The sequence below is a fragment of the Ochotona princeps genome, chromosome 5 (genome assembly GCF_030435755.1).
Source record: "Ochotona princeps isolate mOchPri1 chromosome 5, mOchPri1.hap1, whole genome shotgun sequence".
Taxonomy (NCBI): Eukaryota; Metazoa; Chordata; class Mammalia; order Lagomorpha; family Ochotonidae; genus Ochotona; species Ochotona princeps.
The window spans coordinates 85,449,157-85,463,049 of record NC_080836.1 but is presented as its reverse complement, the minus strand read 5'-3'; the positions used below and the strand labels follow the sequence as shown (position 1 = coordinate 85,463,049).

The 13,893-nt window shown below is 36.0% G+C and overlaps 1 protein-coding gene across 4 annotated transcripts in view; it reads left to right on the top strand.

Moving 5' to 3' along the window:
* ERBB4 (erb-b2 receptor tyrosine kinase 4) overlaps nucleotides 1–13,893 on the top strand; it is a 1,037,128-nt gene that overhangs the window by 523,028 nt on the left and 500,207 nt on the right. For all 4 annotated transcript variants that reach the window (XM_058664956.1, XM_058664954.1, XM_058664957.1 and 1 more), the window contains exon 3: nucleotides 1,746–1,932. In XM_058664956.1, coding sequence (XP_058520939.1) covers nucleotides 1,746–1,932 — 187 coding nt within the window. The remainder of the gene's footprint in view (nucleotides 1–1,745; nucleotides 1,933–13,893) is intronic.

The following is a 13,893-nucleotide window of genomic DNA, read 5'->3' as shown; positions in this document are numbered from 1 at the left end:
ATAAATGCTAAATGTGACAAACATATCCATTATGTGTTAAAAGGTAGAAATCATGAAGGTAGATTGACTGCAGGGGAGATAAGGAAAGCTGGACAGATGGGAAAATAAAAAGTTTCAGTTTTCAACAGGTATATGTCAATGCCACACATTCAAGTGAGGATGCTGAGCAGGCAGTTGATGTAAGCTTAAAGTTTAGAGGAGATTTACAGAGTAAAAATGGCACACCGGCAGTCCTCAAACTGGATGAGATCACTTAGGGAGTGAGAGTGCAGGAAGAACTAGACAAGTAAAATAAAACACCCAAGAAGCAAGCACAGGGGCATCTGAAATGAAAAGGTTCGGAGTAGCCAGAAGCAATGTACTTTAGAACATTATATACTTTCAGTTTATAAACGATATATATGTGTGTGGGGGTGAATGTTGTTAAGTATTATTATGATATTGTTTACTGAAAAATTTGAAGCTGTCTTTGACAAAACTGCCAAGTCTCACAAACCCTCAAGTAATTGTATGCGACTAAATTTAAATAGTAGAAGTGTTTTTTCTTTTAAGTTTATAAAGGACTTAGGGGCAATAATAAGCTCTGAATGTGTGTTGTTTCTGTATATGTGTTCTCTAGAATTGTACATATCTGCAGATATAAGTACTAAAACTAACATAGTAGATCTTAATTTTCCTATTTGAGAAAAAGAGAATGAGAGAAACCACATTAGCTGGCTAAGTGTTACGTTCTGCAATAGCCAGGGTTAGGTTGGGCTGAATTTGGGAGTTGGGTATGACATCCAGGTTCCCTGCTTAGGTGGCAGGGATATGATGACTTAAGCCACCACTGATGCTGCCCAGAGTCAGTACTGGCAGGAAGTTGTAGCGAGGAATCAAAGCTATAAATGAAACGAAGGTATTCCAATGTGGAATGAAGGTTTCTTAATTGCTAGGCTAAAGTCTTCTCCCATAGACGTTTAAAATTAGCCCTTAACCTGAAAACTAGCACAGGTTTATTGCACTTATGACAACTCTTTATCTATTTGCTTTTTATTGTAAAGCTTGATTGATAGATGGATTTACCTCATTAGAGTCAGTCAATGAAAGATCCATGTATTCTTCAAATCTCAAGTGTTCATTAATCAAGCCTCCATAAGAGGTTGATTATTTATAACCACCTGAGAGATCCAGTGTCCCCTCTATCACTATTATTGGTACTGCCCATAAACAATGAAGATTAAATCCTCACTATACCTGCATTAGGGCCTCAGGATATAAGAATTAACCTACAATGAAAAGTTATTGTCCTACAAGGCTGGGAGACACTCCAGAGGAAACATGATGGACTTGGGAAAATCCCAGATGGACACACATTATAAACCTAGAGAGGAGAACAGAGAGGAGTGGAGGGAATTTGGGGGAGGGGGAAGGAGAGCCCACTGCAAACTAAATTGTATCAAAAATCAATTAAAAAAATCTCAAATGTGAAAAATAGGTCATAAACTATCAGTTATTTATTGTAAGCACACCCATGATATTTTTGAAGAAACATACCTGATGTGTCATGTGAGATTCTAACCCTATCCAATCTTGTACCAGCACATTAATATAAATGTGATGTACAGTGAAAGTGTGAAAATTAGTGTACCAAAGCTCAAACTAAAAAATCATAATTACTTTGCCAACTTTTATCTACATGATTGCATAATAGGTAGGCAAATTAGCGTTAATTTAAAAACAAGCAATTGTTTGTGTCTTTTCAGTCTATTCGAGAAGTCACCGGCTATGTCTTAGTAGCTCTTAACCAGTTCCGTTACCTGCCTCTGGAAAATCTACGCATTATTCGTGGGACAAAGCTCTATGAGGATCGATATGCGCTGGCAGTATTTCTAAACTACAGGAAAGATGGAAACTTTGGACTTCAGCAACTTGGATTAAAGAACTTGACAGGTAAGAAAAATATCCCAAACAGCAAGACTTTTATTATTTATACGGTAGAATATATAAAGGCATTAAGTTACTGCAGTAAATGTCAGATTGAGGAACATTCTAAGGCATTTAAATTTCTGCTATTTCTGAGCAACGATGCCCTATGGTCCCCTTGCTTTTATTTACTGATTTACCAAATGCATTTTGATACTTTAATGTTGTATCTCAGCTGAACAGAAGTGCACTCTAAGGAAATGCTCAGTGACTGAGAACTGAGATATGAAGCAGGCTTAAGAATGCTGTGTTTGGTGGTTTCAGGTGAACAGTGGACCGTATCATCAAAGCTCTGCAGTAACACTGTAGCTCCTGCTCTTGTTAAAGTTCAGTAATGCACAAGCCACTATATCCAGTTCTGCTTATCTTTAGCTTACTTTGCACAATCATTTTACTTTCAGAAAATATTTATAATTGATTCGTTTTGATTTCTCTTATTCAGTAACTTACCAAATGTCATCAGTAATTCATTCACATAGTGCTTAAATATCTGATTGTTGTTCTTGTTGCAAAGATTGAAGATATGTGATGTTAGAAATCTAAAATTATCATCTGGCCATGAAAATTACTTCAGAGGAATTTATGTTGCTGGCTAGACCTTGCAGTCCTACTGATACTTTTTCAGTTCTTATAGTTCATATCCCATAAAGACTCTGATGAAAAGCATTTAATCATGAAATTTCTAATCATCAATTTTGTCATATATACCTGTATAGTCAAAATGGGTTAATTAGTAGCTAAGTAGCACCTAACAGTGGGATAAAGGGATAATCTAAATTAATATGATCTATATATTTCAGCCAAATATACAGTGATTTTACTGTATTTTGAATCACCTGAGTGCTAGTTCCCTGACACTAAAAAATTTAAATAATTTAGTGATAGTACTTTAAAGTAGTAAGTGAAAAACAAGGTTAAGAGTGTCAGGTTATTAAAATTGTTTATTTTGTTTATGGCATATATAAAGTAAATATTTCTAAGTCATTTAGTTTTAGCCAAAGATCTGAGATAAAAATAGAATATTTAGGGTACCAAAAATAATCCTGATTATATGACTTATTTGTACTTAATTGCTCTAGGATTGATGAAATGCTCATCAGTGAAAATTGTTCAGAATTTATAGATTCATCCACAATATCTTTTTCTTGCTACCCAAAGATATTTCTTGTACCAAAGAATGAAATTTTTGACTAAATTGCTACTTACATGGAAACAATGATAGTAGGAAGGACTTTGGAATTGAAATGGGGAGAAAAAAAAGGATTATTGAAATTAGGACTCTAAAAATGTGAAATGGATAAAATTTGCATACGAAGCACTGAGTTTTCTTTCTGATGGTCTTATGATTATATTAGAAGAAAAATGATAGTGAATACATTTATTTTCAAACTTTTTATAATACTTGAATGCTCTTAGGATACTTGAATCCTGTGTATGCTCCTAAAGTTCTGGTATTTCAAAAATCCTTCCATACAAAAATAAAAAGTGTTTCAAAAGTTTTCACATTTCTGTATTATTAAATATTATTAAAAAGAGTTGCCTAACTGAAAGTTTGATATGTACAACACAAGGTATGTATGCAGTGAGCTTAACATGTCTTACTTATAATCATGATAAAACGTAAGACTGTTATTTCAAAGCTATCGTTTTAATTGTGCCTGAAAACCTTGTGACATTTTCTTTTCCAGCATTAGAAATGCATAAGTGATAATGGTTAAGAGAATAAGCAGTTAAGTTGTTTTTAAAAGGTACTTATTCAAGTTTTATTGGCTTCTATTTTAAATGTTTTCAATATTAGTGCAAAAAAAGATACAAAATTAGGAAAATTTAGAAATTCTCCAGTTATTTTGTTAAGTAAGTTAAAACTGTATGCCACACTTACTCTGTAAGAGAGGTGGTTTAGGTTCACTGAACCTACCAATGTATTCTGTTTAGTGTCACTGAACTCTGACAGAGCCTAGAGCCCCATTTGAGTCTCCCATGTAGGTTGCAAGGACCCAAGTACTTGAACCATCGTCTGTTGCCTTCCTGGGCATACGTACGGGAATCTGAAGGGGAAGCTGAGCAGTGGAGACTTCAGCCAGTGCTCCAATATTGGAACACATGTTGTAAGTGGTGGCTTAATATGTTGAGCTGCAAAATCAGTCCCTAATATTCGTTGTTTTTTTGTAAACGTTGCAGAAAACAAAGTGATATTTTAAACAATTTATATTATGTTGAAGGTAATGGACCTAGATGGGCCCTAAATTTATCTGATAATATAAAAAGCTGGTGAGAGGGGACAAGAATAAGAAAAGTTTCTGGGTATCAAAATATCTCATGGTACTTACCTATATTGTATTGAATTTCTAACCTGGTTCTTTAAAAGGACCAACCATGTCAACATAATCTGGTGTCTTGCTAGAAATGGAAAATTTTGGGTACCATCAGAGACCTGTTTAAGGAATAACTCTGGGAATGGAGCAGAGAGCAGCATGTGTTCAAAATTTCCCTCTGGTGATTTTTATCATTACTAAAGTTTGAGAATCACTCTTGTGGTAAAGTAAAAGGTATGTTGCCATATTGGCAGCATAACATCTCGTCAACCTCTTCACATATATCTGATGTAAATAATTTTCAATAATTTGCTATTTTGTGGAGTAAGTGCATGGATGGTTCACAAGCAGAAGGATTTTTGATTGAATAGAAATAAATACACCCTAGGTTGGTGTAAACATGTGATTAACAAAACAGCATACTGGAAATGCATTTTTTCTGTTATCGTTTTATCAAATGAAGGGTTTGCATCATGATAAGCCATCTCAAGAAAAAATGATAATTCCTAATGTTTTCCTGTAAAATTTTATTTTAAAGCACTTCTAACAGATAAATATTAAATAGTAGCTGTGGGGAATGAGGATGTGTATAGCATTAAAATCAAGAATTCTGAGATTACTGTGTTAAGAATTTTGAGATTAATGTATCAAGGTTGTAGGTAATATGGTTTATCATGAAGTCTTTCCTTGAGTGCTTTTGTAGGTGCATTGGCATTAGAATAGCATGGCTTTAGAGCAGTATATTTGCTTCCTGCAAACTCTTGCTGTTTTTGTGTAAAACATATGCCTGGGTAAGCTGTGGACTATCATATACAATTGTTAATGGTTAGATGATCCTTATATGTAGACAATTAGTTCCCATCTTTAACACAGTTATCAATTAGCTTGATGCTCATCAAAAGCTATCCCCTTGACAAAGATATCATTGCACATCTTATTTAGATGCTTTCTTGTTGGCTGTGTTCTAAGATAAGAACATGCCTCACACCTATTTTTCTGAATAAATAGAAAAACTTATTTTATTGTTGCCATTCATGTTTATCTACTTTTTTTGTGGGGTAACAGTAGAGAAGAGGCTGGTCCCAGACTAAGAGTTGACTGCACAAATCTGATGGAGAAATTTGGAAAGCTCTTAATGCCCTTTGACACTGGCTCAGCCTTTTCAGGGCGGGGGAAAGAGCATCCTTACCACAGTGTATCCCTCAGACACTCCGTCGTTTCAGTCTCAAGAGCCCTGGAAACGCACTGCTGCATGTGAGCATGGCAGAGCTGGGGAGGAGCACATCCTTTGCTCTGCTGAGGTCACTAGCTTGTGGTTCTGGTTTTTATCATCGAACTTTAATGATGATATCCTGCTGGTATTTTAAATCAACTGGAACTTGATCAGTATTCTTATTCAAAAATTCCTGTTCAAATCAATACTTGATATTACACATAAAACTCTAGAAGATTCACTGATGTTCACCAATCTGACCAAAAAGCAAAGAGCAGTTTCATTATACTGGGCACTGAAATCCACTAATTTTTTTTGTCTTTGTAGTTTATAAACAACTTTAGACTTACTCTGCTTAAGATTCTTCTCTCTCTACAACTCAAATCATAATCTAATAAAAATGATTAAGTACATACTCCATCCATGATAATATTCATAACATTTTAAATAAAGGCAAAAATACACAAACTTGTGCTTATAAAAATGTACTGAGCTCGTTTTCTTTGTAAATATATATTTTTCCAAACTCAGATTCCACTTAACTCAAAAGACAGTCTCATAACTTACATAAGGAAAATTCAAATGCTTTAAGGTTAAATTAAGTAAGATATTAAATTTATTTTTGTGATTCCATAATCCTATTGTAAAGGATACTTTATTTTGCTGGATTCTGACCGTGTAAAAATAAAATAAAATGCTCATTCCAGGAGTTACGGCATCTGAATAATGTAACATTTGAAATACCTTTCTTCATGGGTTATTCACCTTCTTATATATCTTTTAAAACAGATTATTAATTAAGATAAAATATTAAAGTAAAAATGAATGCCCGAAGCTTATAAGAATTCTCTGACATTGTTCAGTCCCGATTAATTAAATCACTTACAAAATTTGACAGACCACCTGTAATGAACTGAATATAATCAAGAGTGTGAACAAGAGTCAAAAATATTTGGCCAAACCCCTGAACCACCACCTGAGATTTGTTTCTCTCAGAGGCAGTTTCTTTGTCTTGAAATTGTGAAGACAATTCTGTGTCACAGTACTGGCAGTAAAGAAATGAAGCAGGGAACTCCTTAGCTACACATCTTTCATGTAGCAAATTCTTGGGAAACTTTCATTCTCTTTGTATCTATTTTGGTTAAACTTTCCTCTGTATCAGAACACCGAAACTACTGGTATCTGTTTCTGCAAATTTAGTTAGATTCCAATTGCTTTCCTAAGATGTTGGATGGACTCAGACACAAAGAGCCTCCATGTTGTTCTGTCTTTTCTGATATGACCTGGAAACTACTTTACGTATGAGAGAGGTTTCTCTGTCAGTGACACCCTGAGGCTTACCTTTGCTCTCTCAGAAAGAGAGCTGTGTTCACCACCTCACAGCGGTTCTTTCAGCCTTTTAGCCTCTTAGGCCAGCACCTGTTGCCTGAGTCCTTCATTTCAAATCTCCACCATCATATTTCACCCTTGATTGGCTTTGACATCTGTCTTGCCCCAGACAAGAGGCTTATCCGTTCTTAGTTCTTTCTCTGACACTGGAGCTGCTAAGCATTCTTCAACTGCTCTATGAAAGGCCTTAGGAATGTTTGAGTGGGTTCAATCAGTCTAGGTCAGGGAATGTTACTACATAGAATGCTTGACAAAGCTATTACTTACATTTACATTAGAAGAAATAATCAAGATACGGTGATATATGCAGCGAAAAAGTCCAAGATCCTCAGACTACTCCCAATTTAAGGATGAACTGTTTGGAAAATGAGTGTTCACAACTAATCCACAATGAGTATTATGTGATTCAGGCTGAATCAGTGAAAAATTGGCAAAGTGTTCTAAATGAGTGAATTGTTACATTAGGTCCACTATTTCTAAAAAAGTTACTGTAACCAGTGTTTGCAAAGAATATTGTTTTCTTGTCATTAACAGTATGTAATGACTAGACGGAGAAAACATTGATGTATCAATGTCCATGGATGAAACAAGAATGCATTTCAAAAGACGAAGTGTTACATTTGTGAGATCAGAGAAGTATAATTGTCATTTCAGCATTTTTTTTCTTGATCTTATTCTTAGCCTACAAACTGATGAGTGAATTTGTGGAATTGAGTAAAGGCATATTGAGGGTTTCTTCTGCAGTGAGGAGACCCCAAATGGAGACAAAGCCCTGGGGATGAGGTTGGAGTGGGTGGTCATAGCAGAGTGAAGTTTCCAGGGAACATATTAATCCCTTCTCATTTGGCTGACATGTTTTCATGGACCCCTACAATGATCTGAACAGGCAATGAAAGAGAGCTAGCATAATTTAAGTCCCATTCAGGAATCCTGAGAAAGTTCCATTCTCTGGATGGCAATTATTTAATTCTGTAACGTTCGCCAGAAAGCATTTGGAGTTGTCTCACATGGCAGGAGATTATTCTTTTCTGTTCTACAGATACACTCAAATATGTACATTTCCTCCCCTTAGAGAATAAGCACAGTATTTTCAATGAAGAAAAGTTTTAAAACAATCAGACCTCCTTTAAACCTCTTTGATTGAACAAGCGTGCTTATAATCCTAATAAAGGAGAATCTTTGCCTTTCAGGGTCACTTGTGCACATGAGAATCTGATTAGTTTTCAGCACAGATCTGTAATTTCACTCTGAGGCAAGCAGGAAATATATCAGAATACCTGGTTCCACATCCTCCTCCCTGGACATTACCTTTGTTGGGTTTACAGACACAGAAGTGTCTCTTCATCCCTGCCCAGTAACTGAGACACAGCAGTGCTGAGTCACTGGATCAATGCACATTCTGATTTACTGCTAGAGGACTGAAAGCAGTAGGGATAATACTTTGAAATAACTTGAATCTGTAATTTAGAGAGAATGAGGAGCAGGTTTGCACAGAGCAAGTACACAAATCTCATGTGGCTTAGTTACATGTGGCAGCCCTGTTCATGGCAGACCCTGAAATTTTCAGTTATTGAAAGTTCACAAGTAAAGCTACTTGTTGCTTTCTTCCTGCAGTTACCAATGATATGAGAGTTACACCACCATATAGCATTCCAGATTTTTACACTTAACAAAATGTGTTTACTTCTGTTTGTTTGACAAGCTGACATGCCAGATGTAATTATTTTTACTGCTAACCACTTATATGGACTACATTTTTACATATTACAGATTGAGGTCCAGTTGCTAATGAAGTGTACATTGTGCCACAATCTAGGTGTGTTCTCCTTCCTTTTTTTTTCTTCCAAACTGTGCCTTTCTGAGAAATGTTTAAGGATTTTTTTTCAGAAAAGATATGAATTATGAGTCATAGTCCATTTTTATTTTTCTTTGTGTGCTGCACTAAAAGGGACAAAGTAAAAGTCCCAAAGTAAAAGTGTAAAAGATGGTTAAGATGAATCCTGCTTTTAAAGATGTTAAATATGAGCAGTGTTTTAGAAGTGGCACATTGTACTAATATGGAAAGACAGTGGAGGTTTGACAAATGTGCTGCTTCCCTGGAATCATGCTGTAATTGCTGTTGTTGCAATAGTGAAATTATATACCATAGAGGCATATGAAATGAATTGCAATAAAAACGGCTGAAATTTTGTAAATACAATGATGAATGCGATTTTCCATTTGTTAATATCTATCAGGAAAGAAATGAATGGTAATTTTTATGGTCAAACGCTTTTTGATATAATAATAAATGTCACTAACAAACAAGGAAATTTTAATTGTCATTTTCATCCCCTTAGATTTAGCTGACTTATTGGATTTACTGGCCAAAATAATGAAGTATAAATATCTCAGCATGAAGAAATAATCTATTTTCCTAAGAATTTCATTTGCATTTTTGTCTCCTTTATTAAAAAAATTAAATAATTGCTTTTTAGAGGGAGAAGAGGGTAACAAGAGAGAGAGCTAGTGAAAGGGAAAGAACAGGATGAGCGAGGAAGGAACAGAGATGGGGACTGATGACTGGATGGGTTCCTCTTCACTTTCCCAGTATCTTCAATGGAAGGACTAAACCATGGGCTGAAGTAGGGAACTGGGAAGTTAATCCAAGGCTCCCGTGTGGAAACCTGATTCCCATTTGCTTCAGTAAAGAGCCTCACCTTCGCAGAGCCTCCACTGGCAAGGATCTGGAGTCAGGAATCAGAGTTGCAAGGTATCAGCATGAAAGGAAGATCTATCATCTTTGCAGTCTACCTAGGTGTTCAACACAAGTCTAGCTCACTCTATAGGTTATGATTCTCTCATATAATATTGTTTACATCTGTAGCAAACCAAGTCAGACTGTGCTGGATATTAATTCATAACTCTAACAATATTCAGTATTTACAAAGAAAAGTGAAGAAAATCATGGTCTGTAATATTTTTCTTCTTGCTGAGACCATTTACTTTACTCAATTTTATTCACTCAGTATTGCAAACCAAAGATTTCAAATTGTAATATTAATAATATTAAGTAAAGCTGACGTCAGAAAGACCATTATGGATTACAGTCTATGAAATATAGGGACCTGAAGTTTTCATCATATCTTTACAGATATTCCTAAACTTGTGGCTAAGTTGTTATGTTTCATGTTTTGTGGGCTTGTATGCCACATTTCAATGAATACGTAGGTACAGCATAAACTGATCAAAGTGGCCAACTGGAAATTCCACTTCCTTTTCTCCTCTGTGTGATTGTTGTCCTCTGCCTCTCGCTCCTCTTTTCTGGGTATTGAAGCACTAATTGCTTCAATATTGTGAAATATCATCACGTCATTGTGCTGTGGAGGAGTAGAATTTACTGTCCGCATCTAACTGCTTTGGTTCCTGTTATCTGAAATTCTTCTGGCCCCTTTGTGTCACTTTCTTACTCTCTAGTAATCACTATTCTAAGGTAAGATTGACTGTTTTCCATTTCTACATATGATCTATTTCATCTTTTTGATTCTGTCCCATTTTATTTTGCATGATGACCCCTAGTTCTATCCATTTTGCTATAAATGTCAGAACTTATTTATTTTTGTGGCTGCATAACATTCATTTTCGTATATTTATTGCATGTTTTTTATCCTTCCATCCACTCCTGGACACTTAGATTGAATTCATCCCTTGGGTATTTTTTGTAGGTCTCTTACTTTTACTGCTTTTTTTTTTAAGATATTTATTTTTATTGGAAAGTCAGATATACAAAGAGGAGGAGAGACAGAGAGGAAGATCTTCTGTCCAATGATTCACTCCCCAAGTGAGTGCAATGGCCAATGCTATGCCGATCCGAAGCCAGGAGCCAGGAACTTCTTCCAGGTCTCCCACACGGGTGCAGAGTCCCAAGGCCTTGGGCCGTCCTCGACTGCTTTGCCAGGCCACAAGCAGGGAGCTGGATGGGAAGTGGAGCTACCGGGACTAGAACCGGCGCCCATAATGGGATCCTGGCGCGTTCAAGGTGAGGACTTCAGCCACTAGGCCACGCTGCTGGGCCCACTTTTACTGTTTTAAATGCCTGTTTACTTAAAAGGCAGAGTGGCAGATTTGAGGGGAGAGACAGAGTGAGAGAGGGAGACAGAGAGAATGAGATTTTCTATAGTTGACTCACAATCCAGTTGGTCACAACTGGACCAGACCAAAGCCAGGATCCTAGAGCACCATCCAGGTTTCTTTTTCTTTTTCTATTCTATTTTTGTAAGATTTATTTATTTTTGTTTGAAAGTCAGATTTACAGAGAGAAGGAGATAAAGATCTTTCATCTGCTGGTTCATTCCCCAAGTGGCCGCAACTGATCTGATGCTTGCTTCAGCCTAGCCCATCCTGCACCGGTCATGTCTTTTGATTCAATCCTCATGTAAGTTAGTGAGTATTGTGGTCAATTTGCCTGGTCTGCATCCTGCCATGGCTCTCACACCTGCCTTTGTGTGCTATGAATTGGCCTAGCCAGTCCACCCCATACTCATCCTGACTTTCATGAGCACCAACATGTTGTGGAGCCTAGGTCTGTCTGGACCACCCCCAAACCTAGCCCACACACACGCCAACAGGTGCAGCAGCCTTATCCAATCCAGTCCACCCACAGCCTTGGCTCTCGCATTCACCAGTGGGAGCTGCAGTCCAACAAAGCAGTCCTGAGAATCCCCCCGTCAGGCCTATTTCCAACCTCAGATCTTGTGCATGTCAACTGGTGCTTCAACCCAACCTAGTATAGCCCACCCACAGTCTCAACTCTTGGTAGGGTGTTGCAGCCTAGCCCAGCCAGGCATAGCCCAACCCTGTCCTGGTTCTTGTGCATAGTAGGTTCTGGGCCTGGCCCAGCTGGGCCTGCCCCCAGATCTGACCCACATAAATGCTGAGGAGTGCTGTAGCCTTGCCCTGCCTGGTACACTCTCAGCTATTGTGCTCTCCAAGGGAGCTGTGGCCCAATAAGGGAGTTAGCCAAGAATGCTAGGTAAAGCCATCCCTTATTTACAACTGATTAAGGATAGATAACATTTTGAAACATCTTAATAAAAGAACAAGTTGGGTCATATTTGGGTTTCACAAAAGTATATATACCTTACTTTCTTCCATTTCCAGAATAATAGTAGGACTTCAAAATGTATGTATATCTGTGTGCATCTGTGTGAGAAAATATGACCAAATATTTCTTCTGTTTTTATAATTATTAGATCAAATTTCCTTTGTGAAGAATAATAAAATTCTGGAGACTGTTTTGATAAGTAGATCAAAGGGAGTTTAACATAATTAAAGTATATATAATTGCTTTAACTTTAGAAACTACAAAATACTTAGTGTTCTAAAGGAAAATACATTCCATATTATTTGAGCTTATTTTTATTTATGAAACAAATATGTTTAAAATCTTCAAATCTAATATAGTACATCTAAATCTTCTACATTATTTAAAGCTAAAGGACAATGAAGATCTTACTTTCCTTTTATGAAAGCAAAGGAAGTTGAAGAGTTTCATAGAATCTGGAGTCAAGAGGGGATTTATAGTTTGTCCAGTTCCTTTCTCTGAGTTCTAGAGTTTGCAAGTAATTATTCAAGATGAGTTTTTAATCTATCTGAATTTTGTGATATTTCAACTGTAGTATTCCAAAAATATGATAATTAAAGATGCCAGCAAGGAGATAACAATTCATAATGTTCCAAAAATGTACGTGCTCAATTTATTTAGATAGGTACATTCTAATTTACCATTAGGCTGAAAATTAAATGGTACAAATGCTAGCATTCATGTGTAACTCAATTGTTGTCTTGTTTTTACGAGACCATCCTTTATTCTTTGAATTTTTGTTTTGCACCTTTGTCAAGAATATTTGGCTATGTTGTGTGCATTTGTTTCTGAACGCTACTAAACTCTCTAATATTGCAGTGTCCAATGTGACTGTTTCTCTGTGGATTCCATATTATTTGTAGCCATATAGTAAGTGTTAAAATCAAGTGATACCCTTCCACTAATGTTCTTTTTTAAAATGTTTAAGTTATCTTAGTTCTTTTGCATTTCAGTAATAATTTTAGAAGAAACTTGCTGGTAACCACCCAATTATAATCCAGGCTCATCAGATATTTATAAAACAATGTAATTTTATGTCAGCTTTATGGTCTTGTGCAAAGATTACTATTTAGTTTAGTGTATTTTACAAAGAAATGAAGGACAATATATTAAAGCAGTGACATATTTCACATACCTAAAGATACAACCCTTACATAGAGTAATGAGAAAAATTAAATGGAGAAAGTGAACATCTTATGTCATTACTGCTGTTATTCACATGCTGAACGTGTGGCTGAACTTCACATGTATGCATTGCAGTCACTGTGCAGTTAGACATTGCATGTCATGATCATAAATCTTTGTGATTTAAATTGTATCATACTTTACACAGCAACTCATAGTGCTCAGGGTAAGGAATGAATCAAAAATTTGTGTTTGGCTCAAATACCTCTTAAAATATTGAGAAAACCTAATTATAGGTTAATAAGTACATTAAAGGTCACAGTGTAGGCTATCAACTCTTTTGAGATTGTATTAAAGATTATCACAATATAATTTTCAGATATATTTAATGTGTTTACTTGCATTACTATAGGCAGTGAATTCTGTTGTTACATTTGATTGACCATTAAATATCAAATATCTTTGAAAAAGTTAAAGCAATAAAGTTGCCTAGATCACTTTGACTATTCAGTGTCTTGTGTGTACATGCAGATCTTAGTACCATGTTTTCTAGTTTTCTAAAAAGCCATATGGATTGCATTGAATTGGTAAGCTGTTTCAGAAAGAAAAATTTTGACAACACTGATTCTTACACTCCGTGAGCATGGAATAGCTTCTCGTGTTTTTGTGTCCCTTTATTCTTGTCAGCAGTAATTTTTAGTTTTTTCATTATCGAGAGTTTTCACTTCTCTATGTCATCCAGAGAAATCCCTGTGTAAAAAAAA